Below are 22,439 nucleotides of genomic sequence, written 5' to 3'. Positions count from 1 at the left end.
GACTTGTCACTGATGAAGATGCATGAAGAAAAGTTCAGATGCTTCTTGGCACAGCTGTAGGACCCACCTCCACCCACTCTGACTTGTTGCCTTTTAGCTCACCGCTGTTTGTAAATGTGGGCGGTAGTGGAAACTGCGCTGTCTGGAATCCATCACCAGAGAAGCAGGGTTATAATTAAATATTTAGATCACATGGGCAGTATTTTTAAGATGGGATGTGCATCAGCGAATGTGTTGGATGTGTGGATGCTGGTTGTGCCCGACCCCTGACCCCACCAGGCATGGTGGCGACGAGGCCTCCGCAGGTGATCCCGCGCAGACAACGTTGAGCCAGGCAGGAAGTTACATACAGGAACAGCTTAGAGAGGCTGGTCAGTTTTCAAAATATAACACCCTGTGCAGACTTCCAACCGTATATGAGCAATGAAAAAAGAAACCATTTAGCTACTTAGCCTGCTTTAGCACAAACATCAAGGAAAAATGGCCAAACCATCCATCAAAAATGGGCTAGCTGCGTATTTGCAGTGGAGGACAGTGGCACGTTGCTTCTGGGACGCTTCTGAAATGTACTCAGATTCCAGATTCTGGTGGAACCACAAACATTGTCTCAGTCATCAGTTTTTGCATCTGTCTTTGAGACAGGAACAGCGAAGAGAATCTGGTCAGTTTTCAAAATAAAACACCCTGTGCAGACTCCCGATCGTATATCAACAGTGATTGTGCTTCCGCCATGTGGCCTACATTCTTAAATGTTTTCTTTTTTGTTTGTTTTGATGCAATATGCGATCAGGAGTCTGCACAGGGTGTTTTATTTTGAAAACTGCCCAGATATTTTACGCTGCTCCTGTGTCTGACTTCCTGCCTGGCTGGACATGCTCTGTGCATCTTGACACGCCTTCCATCAAAACTAGACTAGCTGCGTATTTGCAGTGGAGGAGAGCGGAGAGTCGCTCCTGGGACGCTTCTGTAATGCGCTCTGTGTCCAGATTCCACATCTGGCGGAACCACACCAGCATTGTCTGAAATGGCCACGATCAAGTCCGGTCACAACCGGAACGCGATGCGGCCGCGCTCGTTGGAATCGAGCTGTAAGAGGAAGGGACGGCAAGCTGGTGGACTTATGTCGGTGGTGTGTGTGGCTGCTCTTTCTTGCTGTATGTGTGTGTGTGTGAAAAGAAGCTAACGATTAAAAGGGAAAGCCACAACTAGACCACAACTAGATCCAGATGTGAGGCCAGCTAGGCCTCATTTATTCTTTCATTCAAAGGCTTTTAAATCCCAAATGTAACCGGCCACATTTCACCATTTACACATTAAACTGGGCTTGTAGAGCCATCAAATCAAACCTGGCTGATTGGTTGTATAGTAGCTTTAAACACCTGCTATGTGTTGTAGCGGTTAGTTTACAGACTCGTTAAATATCTGGAAATTCAGAGCACTGAACACCGGTAACCGTTTCCTTCAGGCACATTTCTGTTGGTGAACTAACTTCAAACCTGTGCAGCTCAGGTGTCCTGGAGTGGCTGAACTGCACATGTTTGATCAGGTGAGGATGTGTGTGACCGTATGTGCGTGCGTTGGATCGCACTCAGGATTACAGTCGTGTGTGAGAGGAGGATATATGGGGCGGCATTAACATCAGTTCATGCCTGTGAGGCATTAGTGCTAAGCTGGCTAGTATTACAAAGCCATTTAGCTGCAAAGAAAAAAGTTTCTAATGCTTTGTAATGAGACTTTAATGGTATAAGTAGGCCTCTTTGAGGCATTACACCCAACAGAGGCAGAGAGAGGATGCAAAGGAGGTTTTATGTGTCAAATAGAGTTTAGGTCTGAAAAAAAAATCACAGTCATGATGACTCTGTAAATTTACACCTATTCATGGAAGGAATGAACCCCCCCCCCCGTCCCCCTTCCTTCCCTTCCCGCTCATCACAGGTTTTCTAACAGTGGCCTCAGCATCCTGTCTTTCATGGGCAGGCCAGACTGGAAGACACAAAGCACCTTTAATTATTGTTGTGACAGTTTTTCCCCTGGAGTTGAACCCTGTAAAGACTGAGTCAGGCAGTCCGAGAAACTTATAAACTACAGAGTAAAACTTGGACAAACTTGCGTATTTGTAGTAAAATCTGTAATATTTAATCTATGAAACCATTACGTGCCGTTAAAGTGATTCAGGTACCTCCGACACCCTCAACACGCTTTGGTAAAGGCAGCGTTTGTTACTGCAGAATGAATGGCCTCATTGATGACTCCTTCGGGAGTTGTCCTGCTTTGCTGGTACCCACACACACGCACGCACACACACACACACACACACACACACACACACACGCACACACCTAACTGAGCTCCAGCAGCCTCACATTAAGTTAAAACTACATGTCACATTCCTCCTCTGACTTCTTTCCCTTTGAACCACTGGTCCAATCATGTGGGTCCTGTTTAACCTCTGCTGTGCTCCATGCTGCCGCTTGTACTTGAACTTCTGGCCCAGACTCAGCAACTGACCCTTTGCTAAGCCCCGCCCCCCTTGGTTACCGTTGCTAAGCCTGTCAATCTTTGTGCTCTCTCACAGCACACACATGTAACAATATGATGACATGATATTAATGATAATGGCAGAGATGTTGCCCTGAAACGGTAACAGATTAAATCATAACAGATTTTATCTTCTAGCTAGCTAATTATGCTAACTTTAGCTGCTTAAGTTGGTTGAAGATAGTGTTGTCAGATCAGTTTTTGGTTTCCAGTTCTGAAAGGGATCCTAAACATGCACTTGATGACTACGTGCATGATATCACGCTGCAAGACTGAGGCTAAAGCTACACGTTCCAGGAAAATATCAGCGTCCATCAGTTGAGGATTCATGTGGAGGACATTAAAGTTAACATACAGCATTGTTCTTGTATCATTGAGCCAGTTAGTCCAAGTATTACAAGTGAAACTGTGTGAGATCAGACTGATTTTTCATTCTAGCATCATCCTGTTTGGATCTTTAGACTGTATTTCTTTGGCAAGCAAGACAGAGCTGCTAATGCTAGCCTGCCAATGCTAGCCTGAACACTAAACATAGCTGTATCCACACAAAGGGGCGATGCTGTGCTATAGTGAATTCTTTAAAGGCAGAGCATCTGTCTTCCTGCAGCCCCATGCACACCTCTTCAGCATGTAGTTTAGTCCGAAGCTTGACAATCTGTGCAAAATACATAAATTCTGACCTTTTGTGTTGAATGTCACGCTCTCCTTTTAACAATTTAAAGTTTTTTTTGTCCCGTGAATTGCCTCTAAAGTCGGATTCACTGTGCAAGTCCAGAACTCACGCTTCGCGTGGCGTCGACAGCCTGTATAGATGTTTAAAGAAAACTTTAGGGGGCAAGTTCAAGCTGAAATGGTGCATTAACTTGCTGGGTTATTCAGTTGCACTGAAGTGTGGACAGTGGAAGTGTTTTTTAAAATTCTAATGGACACCAATTCAATTGACAGGTGACATGAACGTCTTTACTGTATGTCAGCTTTTGTAAGACCTTGGCGTCATAACTTGAGTTTTAACGACAGTTACGCCCTTCCTGCTCTCGCCTGGCACACATTCTGGTACACCAGCACATATAAAATTGCATGAGCTAAATGTGTGGATGGGTGAATTTGCATGTTCGCCCTATTTCCTTGTGTAACCTAAAAAGAGCTTGCATGAAAGTGCATAATCAGACCACTGAGACCAGCAGTGAAGCTGCTGCTGCACTGCACTGTGGGTACAGTGTGCACATTGTTTGCCGGCCATAAAAAAAAGAGGAACTTGTATATTATGGCGTAATCCAGCATCCTGTTTGATTTGTGTTCTCCCATTTAAAACTGCAGTTTCATCTACATAAGAGTTTGGAAAGTGCAGATATAATCTAGCTTTGCAAATTAGTTTGACTGATTATTTGTTTTGAATGCTATTATGCTCAAAGTCACAGCTCCAGTTTCTCTCTGGCTCAGATACAAGTTGTATTGTAGTAGGACTGCAACAAAAAAATATTTTCATAATTGCATTAATCTGCAGGTTGATTATTGAATGCAAAAATGTAAGGCGTAGTATTTACTGGTGAACCATGGAGGAACTGCTCAGCGGCCTTCAGAATGAAATGAAATCTAAAAAAGTACAACTTCCAAAAGAGTATTTTGTGTTGAAGTTAATGCAGTCAGGGCCCCGTCCTGAGCGGTTCATGTCTAAACTACAGGAGGACTTGCTGCACCGTTACTCCTGTAGTCATCACATTCCTCCTCAGTGCAGCCAGGCCATGCTGCAGCAGAGGTCAGGACCAGGTCTGCACAATACTGATGGGTCGCTTGGCTCTGATGGGTAGGCCACCACTGCGGGACTCGTTTTTGTTATATATTCCTCCCTCTGAAATTGTCGCTGCAGTGGAACAGATCAAAGGTTTAGTGATAGCGGGAGAAAGAAATGGATGAGTGTTTGCACAAGCATGTGAGAGTATGCATGAGTGTGTGTTAGGGAGGTCACTGGAGGGAGGGCTCTGTGCAAACAGCTCTGTGAGCAACAAGAGGAAGACAGCAAGTGTTTGCCAGTCTTACTGTCTGGCCCTGGATGACCTGTCATTACACGTACTTCACTCTGTTCGAAGGCCACAGTGTTTGAGGGTTATGACTGTTCACTGGATTTAATTGCCACCATCCAAAATTTGTCAGTTGCTTGTCTGGTGTTGAGATTGAGATTCTTTGCTCTGTCTGTTGGACAGAATTAAGTTTCCATAAGTGAGAAACTGTTTGAAAGTGTAACTAACCATGACCTGCAGCGTTTCCTGCTGAATAAATACAGACACACACACACACACAGCATGCACACACTGATAGTCTGCGTGGAGTCTGTGGTTCGACGAGTCCGAGCTCTCTGTCTTCACACATATTGTACTCTAATGACTGGCCAACTCAAAGTCAGAGATGTTTTATGAGAGTTTGGGCTCATGTCGAGGTCTGTGCTGTGTGCTCGCCAGCTCTCTGGCTGCCAACACGAATGTGTGGTAACTGACACCATGAGAGGAGACGAGCACGGAGGAAGTGGAAGTGCCTGTATGCTCTCGCACATTACTGGGTGTGCTGACTGTTTCTGATGTCATCCATCTCGCTGTTTGTTGTTCCAAAGTGCTGCACACATCTGCATTTCTTGACTGTAGTCACAAGTCTCTGACCTGGATTACTGGGTGCACAAAATAAAAGAAGGAAGAAAAAAAGAGGAAAAAATGGTGATTATCACTCCCAAAGAGACGTCTTAAAAGTGTTGCACATCATTAAAAGTTATGGGAAACACTGAAATGAGTGTTGGTTTTTTTTGCTGTCTGCTCAGTGATAATAAAGGCTTGTGTTTCTCTGGTCTGGTGGATCACATCTTTGTTTTCCAATGTTGCAGCAATCATTTAGTCACGATGAACCTTTCGCAGTTCATCATGACTGTGCAGTTTGCAGCATTTCAGCGCCTCAGATGCTCCTCGTGTGTCTGTGAGCGAGTCTGTGTGCAGAGCAATTCACGTCTAGCTGTAGACTTATGTTATAAGGTCAAATTATTTTTATGCATGTAAAACTGGACTGTGTTGGCCTGAATATGATGGCTTCCTTTTTGAGGAATGGTGGCACATTCTCATTGCACAGATCAGATGTGCCACATGTTGGCACTCTGCAGACCAACAGGGGTGTGCTCACACTCTACGTGCTAGTCTTCCTCCTGAGCTGCTACAGTCTAAAAGTAGAGCTAACGCTAACTGCACGGTTGCGAGTGGCCCCACAGACTTACCCAAACCAACATGCAAAATGTGCACAGCAAGTCCAGCATTCACTCACTTTTAAGGTCCGGTTTCATCAACCAAATCAAAAAAAAACATATGCAGGGCTCGTAGCAGCATATTTTAGTGGATCTGTGCTTTACCTGACATATACACAGCCCCTGCTGATGTCAGAAGAAAATGAAATAGACATATAACATGAAGCATGAATAATTAATGAGTGAGGCTACTGTTAAGTCATTCAGTAACTACATGCATTTTTACAGGTTGTAGAAAAGTGATTGCAAACCATCACACCAAATCAGTCACAAACTGATTTCTACCCAAATGTAGCGCAATTTTTTTTTCCAGAATTTCCATAAAATTGGCAAAAGAAAATGCGTATTACATGCTAGTTTTCATCCCTGCTGTTATACTAATATTAGGAGTTGGGCAATAACAGCCGGATGATGTAATGAAAAGACTGGCAGCCAAACCTCAAGCAATCGAAAACCTTGTGCAAAGTGTGATGGAAACATGCCATTAATGTCTGTTTCTCCCCTCATCGCTCCACACAGATCTGATGTTTTGGTCGCTTCAGTCACATGCTTCACGTACGTCACGATTTATTCACTGTTTGCACGCTTGCCGATGATCGATCAGAGTTATAGTGAAGAAAAGGCTCAAAACATCCTGAGGCTGAATCCACCAGGTGTCACGCAGCTCGGCTCACCAGTTTCCCGGGGGGAAACCCTGATACATGGCTGACCTCGGCTCCTTCGTTTGGTGCTGGGAAGTAAATGTAGCGCTCGCATACAGTCAGATCCTGTTTGCTGGAATCAGCTGCTTGCAGTTTTGTGTAGTAGAAGCTGATTCCAGAGTCACAGGACATACAGTCTGTGAGCAGGTAGGAAAAAACCGAACATTGAGCTGAAAGCTGCATACTTTTGGATGATCACTCTCAGTGGGATATCACTGTTTACTAACCCTTTCATGTCAAACAGTCATTTAATTCAGCGTTAATAGCAGATAGAAGGCTTGACTGAGTGATTTTTATCGTGTACAAGAATGAACCGAGACTTCCTGGAAGGAAGTCAATAACTGAAAGTTCAGCATGAACAGAGAATGAGCCAAAACAGCAGAATCACTGGAAAATGTTGCCCTTTTTAACACTTTAGATTTGTCTCACTGTTGTGACTGTTTGACTCTGACTGGAGAAGAATATACTGTAGCAGGGCTGTAGTAGGTTGGAGTAGCCTGCTCCTTCAATGGGGATTGATTATTAAATGTCATCATTCGTCTCAGCAGCATTTGTTTGGCAGAAAACCCCAAATGCTACTAGCCACATTAGCTGCAGAGCGTGCTAACGCCAAGTTCAACAGGCTAACCAGCAAAATAAACAGTAAGTCGGAGTCGATCCTTCTTTGAGCTTCAGTTTTGAAGTGAATCCTGCTTTGTATTGGCCCAAAAATCAGTCTGAAGCAATAAGGTTAGCGTGCACATAACCTTGCAATTGTTAGCCTACGAATTCCAGCTGTTGTTGTTTTGGGCTCATTTCCAGTTAATCCACTGGGTCTCCACTTTCTCGAGTGGTGAGAGTAGACGAAGACTTTTGTATTGGTTCTTGCAGCCAACAACAGAGAAATTAGCATGCGTTGGTCATAATGTTACCTTCACATCTTCATGTTACCAGAGTTTACGTTATAGTGAGGAAAACAGTAGTTACTGGTTGTAACTCCAGTTCTGTGAGTACGTGCACAGCCTTCCACCTGCATGTTAATGCTGCCAAAGTAAAGCACATTATTTTTAATAAGCTAAAACATTCATCATGGTAATGACAGTATTGCAAAATCCACGTCATGTCCGAATGACACAACGATGATGAAAGCAGTGCGCCGTCCTGTTTGTGCTAGTGTCAGTCCTTGTAATTAGTTGCAAACACTGTTCTGTTTGGTGAAGAGACAGGAAATGAAATGGGGAGCAGAAGAAGTGAAAGCTGTCGGCAGCCCGAGCTGTTTGGACACAATGTGACCAGAGACGAGTTAACCAGTTACTGTAATAGGCTGACCATGTAATGATTGGTGGAGCGTGGTTGTTTACAGCATGTCTAAATGTCATGTCAGATTAGACACCTGACCTGGCTGGCTAACTGAATCCTCTGTCAGCGTGTTAGAACAGGCAGTTATTCAGTTTGTGAACAAGGTTCGCTCCAAACTACATCTTCTTTTTGTTGCTTCACTTACATAATAGCAGTACTCAGCTTTTCTTCAAATATAGTATCACAATAGAGGGTTACTGTGCAGAGCCTGTGTGGATTGTAGATGTGTATCTGAGAGTCCATGTAAGGTAAATGGCCCAAACAGTAGCAGAGTTGATGTCTGAGTCGGCCATAAATAGCTCAGTTATGTGTGGCCTAAATGGAGCGCAGGACATTTAGATGGATGCGTCCATTGAGGAAGCCCTGAGATTTCCTGCCGCGTCTGCAACTGTCAGTAAAATATGTAATCAGATGCTGCAGTTAGTTCAGCATTAGATGTTTAACAGTTTGGTGACCAGGCTGTGAGCTGAGGCCGAGCTGTCAGTACTCGGGCTTAAGTAAATCGAGAAGTTAGTTGTCTTCAGGGCTGTTTGTTATTTTAATATGCAGTTAGCACACTTCCATTTATTTTGAATGAGTGGCATGTAACTTCCTGTAAGCCTTTCTGTACATATGTAATCAGAGAGCTTTTTTAAGAGTAGTGTTGGTTTGCGAAGTCTCTCGTTACAGTGAAAGAACTGGTTCATCAGGCCACTTTGAATGTTATCCAACACAAGCAGGTATTTTGCGGCGTGGCACAATTACAGGGAAATCGCACCTTATTTCAGAGGAGGAATGATGAAAACCTCAGTAAGGTACGCCTCTGAGTGCTAATGAAGCTTAAATGATTAGTCGAATCAGCAACTGTTTGATTCATCCTTTGTCTTTACTTTTCTGATCGTCAGCTGAATGTCTTTGGGTTTCATGCTGTCGGCCTGACAAAACAAGACATTTGAAGATGAAACTTTGGGCTTTAGGGAGTTGTGGTGGGTGTTTTCCAGTTGTTTGACATTTTATAGACCAGGGGTCACCAACCTTTTTGAAACTAAGAGCTACTTCAAGGGCACTGAGTAATCCTAAGGGTTACCACTTTGATAATACACTTCTGAAATAACAAAGTTACACAGTGTACCTTTAATTTTATATTATTAGTGTCTCTCCACGTTGTGCCGATTAGCTGTCGCCACAGTCGCACCGCAAATGAGACACACACAGTTTTCTTTCACATTAGTAAAAAAGAACTCTTCCTCCCATTCACTGTGAAAATGAGAAGTTTTCTTCCTTTTTTCTGCTGTTTTTGTGGGTAGAAAACGCGTTTTTCTCCTCATCTTTGCAGCGCTCACAAGCTCATCTCAGCAAAGCTGGTTTGTCATGCGCACTAGACCGACCTCCGACCCAGACTACGTCAGAGTTCGTATATTAAACGTTTTTTATGATATACATTTTTTTTACGTTTCTATGTATTCGTTTTTAAATTTACATCACTGTAAATGTAATTCAAAAAGAATAGCAACACAAGTAAATAAAATTTTAGACAGAGCTAATTCGTGATTAGTGTTATTTTTAGAACTGGCTTACGGGCGACTGATGTGGATGCTGCGGGCGACCGTGGGCACCGGGTTGGTGACCCCTGCTATAGACCAACTGAATGATCAAAGCATTGTTTATCACCGTTATCAGTAACTGCTGTGCTTTTCCTGTTTTGATAAGTCAAAATGTCTGCTGCTGTGAAAAAGGCCTGGAGACCATAGTTTGATTGATACACAGAAGGAAAACATTTATATATTGAGTTTGTACTAAAAACAGTTAATCAGCTGTGCAAGTCGCCCTCCAGCAGCCTGTATAACTGTATAGAGTGTATTTTGCTGTGATGACAGGAAGGTGCTCGCACTGGTTAAAAAGGCAAAAGACCTTCTTGATATAGAATTCTGTATTTTTTATCAGCTCTCAGTTAATCAAGAGGGAAAATCAGCATTTTCAAGTTCTCATGGTCTAATCTTTGTTTATTAGTCCATAAAACAGATCAATGCTTTTCTGCTGTTGGTATGTTGGCGTGCAGCCCGGCACAGATGCTCTTTCGTTTCTGTGTATCTTCTCCACCACTGCACTCCTGTCCTCCTTCGCTCCCTCCTCATTTCTCTTCGGCCCGTCCCATCTCGCAGCTGACAGCAAATGAAATAAAAATGCTAAGATGTTGATTTTTACCAGCTCTCTGCTCTGTGCCTCCCACAGGTTTTGAGTCCTGATCCCAGTGCACCTGGTCTGGGCTCTTCTCCTCTAAAACGAGCCGTCCTCCAGCAGCGGCATTTGGCTTCGCCCCCTTCGTCTTCCTCTTCCTCGCGAGCAGACATGCCTCCAGCCCTGGGCGGGCCTGCGGGTTACACCCCACCCGAGGGTGGCTGGGGCTGGGCAGTGGTTGTGGGGGCCTTCATCTCCATTGGCTTCTCCTACGCCTTCCCCAAATCCATCACTGTGTTCTTCAAAGAGATAGAGGTCATCTTCAGCGCCACGCCCAGTCAGGTGTCCTGGATCTCCTCCATCATGCTGGCTGTCATGTACGCTGGAGGTGAGTGTGTCTTTGAAAGTGTTTTTTGTTCCCAATTACAGAAAACTGGTCTGTTTAGTCAGTTTAGTGGCGACTTTAAGCATGTGAGTAACAGGGCGGGTTAGACGGGCAGGTGTGCATTTCCTAATAATCAATAATCAAACAATCAAAGTTTATGTTCCACACAGCAGGCAGAGTCATTTTCATACTCAGTATAATGTAAATTAAACCCACCCCTGAGGAGCAGTGGGCCGCCAGCTTGACGCAGCAGCTTGGTCAATAGCACCGACAAGAGAGTTTGCCTAATATAGTGATGGTGCCCCCCCCCGGAGGAAACCCCTGCGAGTGTGGGGAGCCGGGGGATTGAACCCACGACCTTCTCGCTGTGAGGCGACAGTGCTCACCACTGTGAACGTCTGCTAGCCCCCGTGAGCTGGATGTATTAGCGGTACATTCAGCTCAGCCTGGTTCCCTTTTCTGATTTGTTCAGCCGTTTATATGCAGTAGGCGTGGTGCTCACTGGACGGGCTCTGAAACCCGATTGGTGCGTTGCTGGCTTGAGCCGACTGGACCGGATGTACAAACAGGATTGTAAACACGGCACGCACACATGCTTGACATGCATTCAAAATGAAAGAGAGTGTAATGTCTCTGCTAACGCTTCGAAGCTGTGAAAAGACGACATTAAAGTTAAAGCGTCTCCACCACCTTCTGCTGCAACCGTGAAAAATCCAACAACAACCGAACATCGTAAGCAACATTAATAAGTGACAGCAGAAGATTCTCAGTCTCTTGAACAACAACGAAAGGTCCAAAGAGCAGCCTGGAGATGGATCCTGCAGTAATTACGACACCAAACTGAACTCAGAGGCTGTATTGCTCGTAGCGTTTGTGGTTGATGCTGCAGTTTACAATAAAATGTGAGGAAATGCAAGAGAATAATTAACTGTAAACAGTAAATGAATGGAGTTTTTCTGCAGACTCAGTGCATGTTGATATTCACGGTTGTGTTTCTCGACTTCAGCGCGACCGTATAGTTTCTTCTGATGCTCTGCCTTTTTATCGTTCACCCTCCACTGAAGCAAAACAAGCCCAAGCCTCTTTCTTCCCCGCTTTCCACTCTCAGTTCGTCATCTCGCCGCTCAGTCGCAGCTTGAATAACACTTAATGCCGAATGGGAGGGCAGCAGACAATGTGTGAAGTAGATACCGCCGAGTGTTTGCAAGCGAGATGTGAAAACAAGCACCAGAACATATTTGTTCCACTGAAATCCAACTAAAGCTGCTGGAGAAAAACAGGACAAATCAAACAGCGTTTACAGCGTGCTGCAGCTGAAGGCATAGAAGCAGAAGGAGAAACACGAGGCATTGCAATGAAGGAACAACCTCAAACTGAAGCTGCACTCGCTGAGCAGTGGTCCCTAATGTGACAGAGACTAAGATAATAGTTTGGTTCTTGCAAAATTTGGGATCGTTGAGTATCCCCCATGTCCCCTACATCAGGACTAAACGTCTGCAGTCGTGCTAGCATCTCTGTGAGGCTGTACCGTGCTTTGAGCTAAATGCTAACGTCGCCAGCGTGATGAAATGCTCGTTAGAGCTGCAGCAACGAGCCTGTTCATCGATTGTCAGAAAATGAATCGTCTTTTTCTGCTTTTTAACACATAAACGCAGACAGCTCCAACAGTGGAAACAACACACTGTGGCCAAAAGAAATTAACGTCACAGAGAAGAGAGACTGCTAAAAAGATGTTGTGTTGTGTATTTTTTACATTATTTTCACCTCCAGCCACACTCTCGACGAGGATTTGCTCATTTCTTTAACTGATGTTATTATAAACTGAATATCTCAACAATGACATTTACATGTTTCACTATTTTATGACGTTTGGAGACTAAATGATTAGTTCAAGTTTAAATTACTTGACTAATAATAGTCATTGTAATGCTAATTGTTAGTAGCAGCTCTCATGCTCACATATCTTTATGCCAATGATCAGCAGGTATGATGTTTACATTGTATAGCCTAATTTAGCGCGCTAGCATGCTAAAATTTACTAAATCGCACTAAACGTAAGCTACAGCCGAGGCTGATGGGACATTAGTTTTGCAGTTTCGTGGTCATGAACTAAAGGATTTCACAAACAAATCAAAACTGAGAGGGTCAACAAAGTTCAGATTTATCCTGAGGTCGGAACCAGATTAGAGGGTCTCAGTCTGAGAGGGTCTCAGTCTGAGAGGGTCTGCAGTCCTGCTCAAACTCAGCAACACGTTGTGGCTTTAAAACGTTGCACTCAGTGACCCTGATATTTGTACTGCTGCAACAACAACAACAACAACAACTGCTCATGAAAGTGAAAGACTGATCCAGTCTCAGGTTAGGTGTGGTTTCAGATCAGGTTTTTCTCTGTCTCAACGCACAAAGCCTTTCCTCAGTCAAGCACACTTTCTCTCTCTTTCCCCCCCAGTTTATTTAACCAGCAGACACCGCCATCGCCTTTTGTCTGTCAGTTCAAATCTCTGAATCTAAAAATGCGATCTGCTCCTTCCACCTACTCATTCATCGCCGTCAGAGCTGCGTGCCAGCCGGCAGCCTTCTTCAGTCGCGTCATGCGTTCAGAGGAGGAAGCTGCAGAGGGGAGGCGCAGAGGGGAGGCGCAGAGGGGAGGAGGAGTGACATTGCATAACAGGACCCAGATGTTGGAGTAGTTTCTTTTTTTCCCCTGATGTTTTATTTTCCTCCGTCTTGTTTCACAACTCTGCTTAATCACCAGTTAATGACATCATTGCGCCTGCCAGTTAGCTCGTAGGACATGTTGGCCAAACCGTAACTGAGCGTAACTTACCACAGCTATTACTCACTGGTTACACATGAAGCAGCGCACGTACACACACCGGCTTCCACGACTGTAAAAAATCCCCACACACGTATTTCTTAACTGTGGCAGGATGAGGTGATGGATCAGCTGACTGATAGTGTGAACCAGTTAAAACAAAGGAAGAGGAAGCATTTCACCCCCTCTCAGTCCACGTCGCCACCGCCGCCACCACCCCTCTCTAATTTCAAGGCACAAAACAAAAGGCAGCAAGATGATTTTCAGCTGCCAACGCAGCCGTCGCTGTGGCGAACCGACAAACAGCGCAGGATAAACGTAAAGAGGAAGGACATGCAGCAAAAGAAAGAAACCACGTACGAGAACGTCACGCGTCACAACTCTTTTCTCTCGGCGTGAGCGATTGGCTGAGTTCTAGCAGAGTGTTCCGTCAGTGCCAGACATCAAAACATTTCCAGCTGCTTTCTGTCTGGATCAGGAGGCCAGAGAGTTTAACACAGGGTTTCCCATGCATTCATTCATTCATTCTTTCATTGATTGATTCATTCATTGATTCGTTCATTGATTCGTTCATTGATTTGTTCATTCATTCATTCGTTCATTCATTCGTTCATTGATTTGTTCATTCATTCATTCATTCGTTCATTGATTTGTTCATTCATTCATTCGTTCGTTCATTCAATCATTCGTTCATTCATTCGTTCATTCATTCATTCGATCATTCATTCGTTCATTCATTCATTCATTCCTTCGTTCGTTCGTTCATTCGTTCATTCATTTGATCATACGATCATTCGTTCATTCATTTGATCGTTCGTTCGTTCGTTCATTTGTTCATTGATTGATTGATTCATTCGTTCGTTCATTCGATCATTCATTCATTCATTCAATCATTCGTTCATTCATTCATTTGATCATTCATTCGTTCATTCATTCGTTCGTTCGTTCATTCAATCATTCGTTCATTCATTCGTTCATTCATTCATTCGTTCATTCATTCCTTCGTTCATTCCTTCGTTCGTTCGTTCGTTCGTTCATTCCTTCGTTCGTTCGTTCGTTCGTTCATTTCTTCGTTCATTCGTTCGTTCGTTCATTCAATCATTCGTTCATTCATTTGATCGTTCGTTCATTTGTTCATTGATTGATTCATTCGTTCGTTCGTTCAGTCGTTCATTCGATCATTCGTTCATTCATTCATTCAATCATTCGTTCATTCATTCAATCATTTGTTCATTCATTCATTCGATCATTCATTCATTCGTTCATTCATTTGATCGTTTGTTCGTTCATTTGTTCATTGATTCATTCGTTCGTTCGTTCAGTCGTTCATTCGATCATTCATTCATTCATTTGTTCATTCATTCATTCGATCATTCATTCATTCGTTCATTCATTCGTTCATTCCTTCGTTCGTTCATTCGTTCAGTCATTCGTTCATTCGTTCGTTCATTCATTCATTCATTCCCTCGTTCGTTCGTTCATTCATTCATTCATTTGTTTGTTCGTTCATTTGTTCATTTATTCATTCATTCGATCGTTCGTTCATTCGTTCCTTCATTCATTCGTTCGTTCGTTCGTTCATTTGTTCATTCATTAATTCGTTCATTCGTTCATTCATTCGTTCGTTTGTTCATTTTTTCATTTGTTCGTTCGTTCATTCGTTCATTCATATGGCTGCCTGATACTGCCCACCACAGTCTCAGCTCTCTCTCTCTGTCTCTCTATTGGCCGGTCGTCCAGGTATATTAACGGCGTCTGAGAGAATGGCGCCATCTGCGAACGATCAACCAGTGGCCAACCTCCCCTTGCCCCCCCAACCCCCCCACCCCCGGGCTGATTACAATCACAGAGAGCTTCTCTGGTTTTCCCCCTCAGATGTTGAAGACTGGGGGGCGACCTCTCCTGTTGTTTACTAGGAGCGCCTGGTTGACGCAGATGCCTCCTCCATACCTGGCTCACCTGCCGTTGTGAAAGTTTGTGGTTGGTTGTTTGTCGCGGTGGTGGAACGTAAACTCAGCATGTGAACTCAGGTGCTGTATCGGGTATTTGTACTGAAGTATTTTGCAGATGTTTGGCATCTGGCTGTGAGGTTATGCTGCTTCGTATAAGACTGAAATCCTTCTTTGTAGAGTTTAACCCAACAGGCTGCACGTCCTCCATCTTTTTCTTTATTTTATTTGGTGATTAGAGTTGATTTCAAGCGCGCTGACGACTTTTCAGCCGGAGCGTCTCTCTCGGGGGAGCCATCTGAATTCGAGGTATGTGCTGGGGGTGAGAAAAATAAGCAGAGGGCTTCCTCTCAGCTCCGTTACTCTCCTCAGCACAAAAGCACAGCAGTAAATCAGTAACGGTGCCAAGAGCCAGATGTGGGAGTCCGCTTGCAGAACTTGTTAAATTCTGCGCGGCGGCTCACTGTCGGGCACGTAAACAGGATGCCGTGTCGTAGCGTTTTATTTAGCACACATAAGTACTTTTGTGGGAACCGTCAAAAAAGACTGATTATTATATTTAGAAGGAAAAACCGCAGCTGCAGTGAGCAATAGTTCAGTCGTTAGTAAGTAAACTGAATTTCACGAGGTGCCTCTCAGATGAACTGCAGCGCCATGAAACACAACAGGGAATTAAAAAAAGAGATACGACAGACATGTGAATACGCCTTTCTTTGCTCCACCTGTGGATCTTGATTGTGACTCAGGTCATTTCTTTGGTTATCATCGCTGAGCGCTTTGCATCAAGATGTTTTACATTCGTAACGCCTCCACGTTGGAAAAATTCCCCTGAACTTTTCAACTTTGGCGTAAGCCAAAGTTTTTTCTCCCTTTTTCCTGAGAAACCTGGTTCCAGTTTTGAATCCTTGGCCATAGTTTCTATTGAGAAGAAAAAAACTTGAAGTACTTTATCCGTTTTATAAAGCTAAAGAAGATAAGAATTAAAAAAACCTGGCCTGTCATCAACTCAGACATGTTCCCGATGTTTCAGCTGCTCTAATGGAAACGTGGTGCGCAGCGCTCATAGCAGACTGCTCTAACTTTTCTTCTGATCCGGGAGACTCCTCCGCTCTTGTGTTGGCGGGAAAAGAGCCTGAAGAAAGCCAGATGTGTGTGTTCGGGTGCACAGCGGCTCGTTTGAGTGTTCTGGAGCGGGACAGTTCAGCAAATGATTGAAAAACACGATCACATTGAGTCAAAGTTAAAGTTCCCAGTTCACAATATGCACACATACAACACACTGAGTGGCCACTTTATTAGAAACCAGTATGATGTAATGCAGTTTGATTCAACTGTTCTGCCATGAAGTCCACTTTTAGGACAATAATGTTCACTTTTTGAGGTCATAGCTTGTTATTGCATATATTCAGAGGTGTTTCTAATATTCTGTCCCCCCTCATGTATGTAAATAGGGAGGACAAAGCAGTAGAAACACCTCTGTAAATAAACTGTAGTCCAATATTACGTCACCTTTAACTCAATCATAGACATAGAGTTGAATTAGTACATTTCCTACATTTAAAGGCCAGGACAGCAGGAGAGATCAGCTGCTGCAAATCAGCTCCAGACTCCCTTAAAACTGTTTGTTGAACTAGAGGAAACTTTATAAACCAGGTGAAACGCTGCCATATTTGTCCCTGCATGTGAATTCAGCCAAAGTAATACATTAAACTGTTATTTTCGCCGCAGCGCCGGCGTGTAGGACACTGTGTGATCCGCCTGCTCCACCGCAGATGTTTTTGTTATTTTAGCTCTGGGCTGAAACAGGTTAGCTGTTTCCCGACTTCATGCTAAGCTACGCTAACCGCCTCCTGGCTCCAGCTTCGTTCCTTTCAAGGCTCAGCGCAGACGGACGGATGTGATGCGTTAAACTGTCTGAGCTCGGCCTGAGAAGCTCCTCGCAGCTGATGCTGGGTCAGTGTGAAGCTGAGGAAAACTCTCCTCCGCTCGGTGTTGTTCTTTCTTTCACGGGGAGAAAGGGAGCGAGCGATGGAGGGAGGGGGAGAACGAATCGTTTATATAATATCTGTGAGAACACTACTCACTGCCCTCTTTGTGTTTTGCCAGACAGCAACAAAGACTGTCACTACTGATTTATTTATGTGTGCGTGAGTGTCGAGTGGACGCGGTTGCATTCCTGTCCTTGTACAGGTTCACTCCCGCTCACCAGAGCTCCAGAAGGAGCGAAGCCGTCTGGGGTGCGCGATGGCGCTCTGGTGGACGTGGAAACCCACCAAGACGGGCTCCGTGCCAGCTCGACCCTCGGCGACAGACACAACACAGGGCCGAGGTGTCTGAGGGAGGTATTTAGCGAGAGCGCGAGTGAATGATGGCGCATCCGAAAGCGCCCGCGGCCGCCGTGGTGTGCTGCCAAGTTTCAAGGGCAAAGCCGCCATGGCCCCGGCCGGTCGTGAGGAAAGCCCGGCAGAGACACTGAGTGATCCTCAGATCAATTATTTATTTATGACTTTATTTTGGCGTCCGCTGTCTGAGCTTCTGTCACACATGATTAGGGCTGCGACCATATTTTTTTTTTCATGATGCGTTGTGTTGATTAATGTTGATTAACAGAGTAAAATATCTGTTAATGTGATGATTGATAGAGGCTGTAGCACATGAGTCGGCCTGAAGTGGCCTGCAGAGTTGTTTATATCAGATTATGCTGATTCAGCAAACAACACCGTCACATGAGCTCCCTGTCAAAGCTTGATTTGTGGCGTCTGGACGAGGTTTGTGTATCTAATGTGGAGAAAAATCAGGTGTAGCATTTATAGATGGAGATGTTGACTGAAGTCAAGAACAGAAGATGCTGGAGCTGCAACGGTTAAGAAAAAGTCAGATTCTCTGATTCCAGCTTCTTAAATGTGAATATTTTCCGGTTTCTTTACTTCTCGGTGACAATAAACTGAATATCTTCAGGCTGTGGACTAAACAAGACACTTGAGGACGTTGTCTTGGGCTTTATAGACCAAGCAGCTAATCGGTCAATCGGGAAATCTGCAATTAAAAATCGTTAGTCGCAGCCCGAGAAGGCGCTTAAAGGGATGGTTTGATATTTTGGGGAATGCACTTATTTGCTTTCCTTCCTTTGCAGAGAGTTAGAGAGTTAGATAAGAAGGTAGAGACTTAGCTTAGCATAAAGACTGGAAGCCGATGGAAACAGCTAGCCTGTTTATGGAGTTTCTGCTGATTCCAGTCTTTATCCTGAGCCAAGATAACGTCTCCGGGCTCCAGCCCTCTGTTTGTGGTACAGGCATGAGAGAGGTATTGATCTCTTTTCAACTTGAATTTTAAGTGCTTTATTTATACCTCAAGGGCACAATAAAGTATCCTATCATCTAACTCTTGGCAAGAAATTAGGTGGACTTTGCCGATTCAGAAGATATTCACTTTACGATTATATAAAACAGAGAAAAGCAGAAAATTCTCAGTGTTTTTCAACGGGCCGATAAATGGATTATCAAACTGATTATTTATTATAAATTATCTGGACTGATTGTAATTCCTGGACTAATTGTGTCAGCTGTGCACATGATGTTCGGTAGCTTGGCCTGAGGAGGGATCAGCTCCCTCATGCTCACAGAGCTGCTGTATAGATGCTACAGCCTTTACTTTGTATTCACATCCAGCAGAGCCAGCGTCAGCCTCCGTCCATGTGAGGCCCATTCAGAGAGGCTGGCACGCAAGCCGAGACACGTGGATCACCCCGACTCCCCTCTTCTCTCCTCCTCTCCTCTCTCCCTCTCCCTCTTCTCTTCTCTCCTCCTCTCCTCTCTTCTCCACTCTTGTTCTCTCCCTCTCCTCCCTTCTTCCCCCCTCTTCTCTTCTCTCCTCCTCTCCTCTCTTCTCCACTCTTCTTCTCTTCCTCTCCTCCCCTCTTCTCCTCTCTTTTATTCTCTCCTCTCCTCCTCTCTTCTCTCCCTCCCCTCCCTCTTCTCCCTCCTCTCCTCTCTTCTCCACTTTTCTCTCCCTTCCCCCCTCTTCTCTCCTCTTCTCTTCTCTCCCTCTGCTCTTTTCTTCTCTCCTCCTCTTCTCTCTTCTCCCCTCTTCTTCTCTCTCCTCTTCAATTCTTTTCTCCTCCTGTCCTCTCTTCTTTCATTTCCTTCTCTTCTCTTCCTCTCTTCTTCTCTTCTCTTCTTCTCATTTTCTATCCTTCTCCTCTTGTCTCTTCTCTTGTGTCCTCTTCTGTTCTCCTCATCTCCTCTCCTCTTTTCTTCTGTACTCATCTTTTCCCTTCTTCTCTTTTCTTTCTTGTCTTTCTCTTTGTTTCTTTTCCTTTCTCTACTCTTCTTTTTTCTTCTTCTTTCCTCTCCTCTCTTCTCTCCTTGTCTTCCTCTCTTCTTGTTTTCTTCTCTTTTTTGCTCTTCTCTTCTTCCCCTCTCTCTGTCTCTCCTTCTTTTCTCTTCTCTCCTTTCCTTCTCTTCTCTTCTCCTTGTCACTTTTTTCTTCTCTTCTCTCTATCTCTTCTTCTCTTCTTTTCTCTGTCCTCTTCTGTCCTTCTCATCTCCTCTCGTCTTTTCTTCTCTTCTCGTCTTTTTCCCTTCTCCCTTGTCTTTCTTTTCTTTTTTCTTTTCTGTCTTCTTTTTTCTTCTTCTCTTCCCTTTTCTTCTCTTCTCACTGCTTTCCTCTTCCCCTCCTCGCTCCTCTTCTCCTCTCTCCCTCCCTCCATACATTCCATCTCCTGCTGTACATCACTCTCACGCTGACATGTGCCCTGCTACTCCTTGCACTGCCTGGTTCCCTCACCCTTTCATCCTCACCTCCCCTTTTTCCTCCCTCCTTTCCTCCCTCCTCCGCCCTTCTTCCTGTAACATCCATGCAACCTCTGCTGTTACACAATGACCCTCTTTGATTTTTGCCCCCACAGCACCACCTGTTGGTGAACACGTAGAATGGTGAGCTGATGTAATCACAGCGCTCATTGCTGCGCTTGCACGTCATCAGACTCGCGTGTCTGTGCTGCTGTTTTTACCTGCATATATAATGTCAGTTGAGCTTTAACTGATTAATATTTTCTTTACTGATTAATCTGCAGGTTTTTCCAAATTATTGATTAGTTGATAGGTCAATAAAGTGTCAGTAAAAAAAGAAAAGAATTAAAAAGTGCCCGAGGTGACGTCTTCAGATGTTTTTTGTTGGATGGTCTTCAGTTTAGTTTTCACATAAGACAAAGAAAAACACAAAATCCTCCTAATTTAGAAGCTGGAAGTGGGTAATTTATGGTGTTTTTGATAGACTTAAACTATTAGTACATTTACAGCTGCAATGACTGACTTTCAGTATTGATTAAACCTTTGGATTTCCTTCGCAGTTAATTTAATAGATTGGTTAATGTTTTGCAGTTTTACTGAAGATAATTAATTATCAATTAATCAGCTAATCGTTTCAGTCAATACAATAATAAGGACAATACTTTAATGCACATGTTGCATTAACACCTTCTGTTGACTACAACTAATTTATCATTTCTCCTTCCCGCTCGTCTCTTCTTTCTCTCCAGGTCCAATCAGCAGTATCCTTGTCAACAAATTTGGCAGTCGACCAATCATCATACTCGGTGGCTGTCTGGCAGGGTCGGGATTGGTCGCAGCCTCCTTCTGCAACACTGTGGAGCAGCTGTACTTCTTCATAGGAGTAGTGGGAGGTCGGTATTTTGTTCCTTTTGACCAGAGTTTAACTGGTCGTGTAGTTCTTCAGATCACTTCCAGCTTCCTGAAAGTTCTCGTGTTTGTGTCACATGACGTTTTAAAGCAGTTTTCTTTGTACTTTGTAGTTTATTTCCATTAAATGGGCTGCAGCTGGTCAGATTTACATTTTTATATCATGTTCTGCTTTCTTTGCTTTAGTTCTCTCTTTTTAGATTTTTTAGTTTTCTACATGCTAAAAATGAATGATACCGATTTGAAGGCCGCTATGAAATCCAATTTATATATTTTTTCTTATTTTATTTATTTTTTAATTCTGTGTTTTAGGATTTAAGCACATTTTGTCATCAGACTGTCTAATCATGTGATGGATGGATAAAATGATTCAATAAGAAGTAATAAATATTTAAAGAGTATCAATATAATATATCAGCATTTTGTCTTCTTCTCCTCTGTAACACACCTTTTCTGTTTCCCACCTTTTCTCCCTCCAGGTTTGGGGCTGGCGTTCAACTTGAATCCGGCCCTCACCATGATCGGTAAATACTTCTACAAGCGTCGGCCCATCGCCAACGGCATCGCCATGGCAGGCAGCCCGGTGTTTCTGTCCACGCTGGCTCCGCTCAACTCCTGGCTGTACGATGAGTTTGGCTGGAGGGGCAGCTTCCTGATCCTGGGGGGACTTCTGCTCAACTGCTGCGTGGCCGGCTCCCTCATGCGCCCCATCGGACCCAAACCTCAGCTGCCCAAGCCCGACTCGGAGGCGGACGAGGGCAAGGCGGCGAAACCGCAGCCACAGCCGAAGAAGACGGTCCTGCAGACCATCAACTCCTTCATCGACCTGACGCTGTTCAAACACCGCGGCTTCCTGCTGTACCTCAGCGGCAATGTCGTCATGTTCTTCGGCCTCTTCGCGCCGCTCGTCTTCCTCTCCAATTACGCCAAGAGCAAGGACATCAGCAAAGAGAAAGCGGCCTTCCTGCTGTCAGTGCTGGCGTTCGTTGACATGTTCGCGCGGCCCTCCATGGGCATGCTGGCCAACACCAAGTGGATCCGGCCCAAGATACAGTTCTTCTTCGCCGCCGCCGTCCTCTACAACGGAGTGTGTCACGTGCTGGCGCCGCTGTCGGTCGACTACACTGGATTTGTGGTCTACGCCGTCTTCTTCGGTTTTGCTTTCGGCTGGCTGAGTGCGGTGCTGTTCGAGACCCTGATGGACCTGGTGGGAGCTCAGAGGTTCTCCTCAGCCGTGGGCTTGGTCACGATCGTGGAGTGCGGGCCGGTGCTGCTGGGCCCGCCGCTAACAGGTAAGACATCCAGCATGCAATGCTAACCCTTTTGTCTCGCTGTCCGTCGTCTCTCTGAGCCGACGCCTCATCGAGCAGAGCGGCTCGAGGGCTCGAGGGCCTTCAAACACATGAATATGTCGTATTCTGCTCCGTTCATTGGCTGAAGTTACTCACAGCCGTCTGCAGGTCTTTGCAGTGTGTAGAGGAGCTACGTAATGTTGGTTCGTCAGGTTGGTTTTTGTTTACGAGGAAACAGAACAAGAACGCGCTCAGATGGAGAGCTGCAGAAGCTTGTTATTATTGTGA

At 44.6% G+C, this 22,439-nt stretch overlaps 1 protein-coding gene across 1 annotated transcript in view; it reads left to right on the top strand.

Moving 5' to 3' along the window:
• The window catches only part of LOC121612991 (monocarboxylate transporter 1-like), a 28,223-nt gene that overhangs the window by 1,065 nt on the left and 4,719 nt on the right, over window positions 1-22,439 (top strand). Inside the window, exons 2-4 of the mRNA XM_041946204.1 lie at window positions 10,066-10,399; window positions 20,700-20,843; window positions 21,339-22,151. Coding sequence (XP_041802138.1) covers window positions 10,183-10,399; window positions 20,700-20,843; window positions 21,339-22,151 — 1,174 coding nt within the window. The 5' untranslated portion in view covers window positions 10,066-10,182. The remainder of the gene's footprint in view (window positions 1-10,065; window positions 10,400-20,699; window positions 20,844-21,338; window positions 22,152-22,439) is intronic.

Source organism: Chelmon rostratus, chromosome 10, assembly GCF_017976325.1.
Source record: "Chelmon rostratus isolate fCheRos1 chromosome 10, fCheRos1.pri, whole genome shotgun sequence".
In the NCBI taxonomy this organism is placed as follows: domain Eukaryota; kingdom Metazoa; phylum Chordata; class Actinopteri; order Chaetodontiformes; family Chaetodontidae; genus Chelmon; species Chelmon rostratus.
The sequence above is the reverse complement of the archived record's forward strand: the minus strand, read 5'-3'. Positions and strand labels throughout refer to the sequence as shown.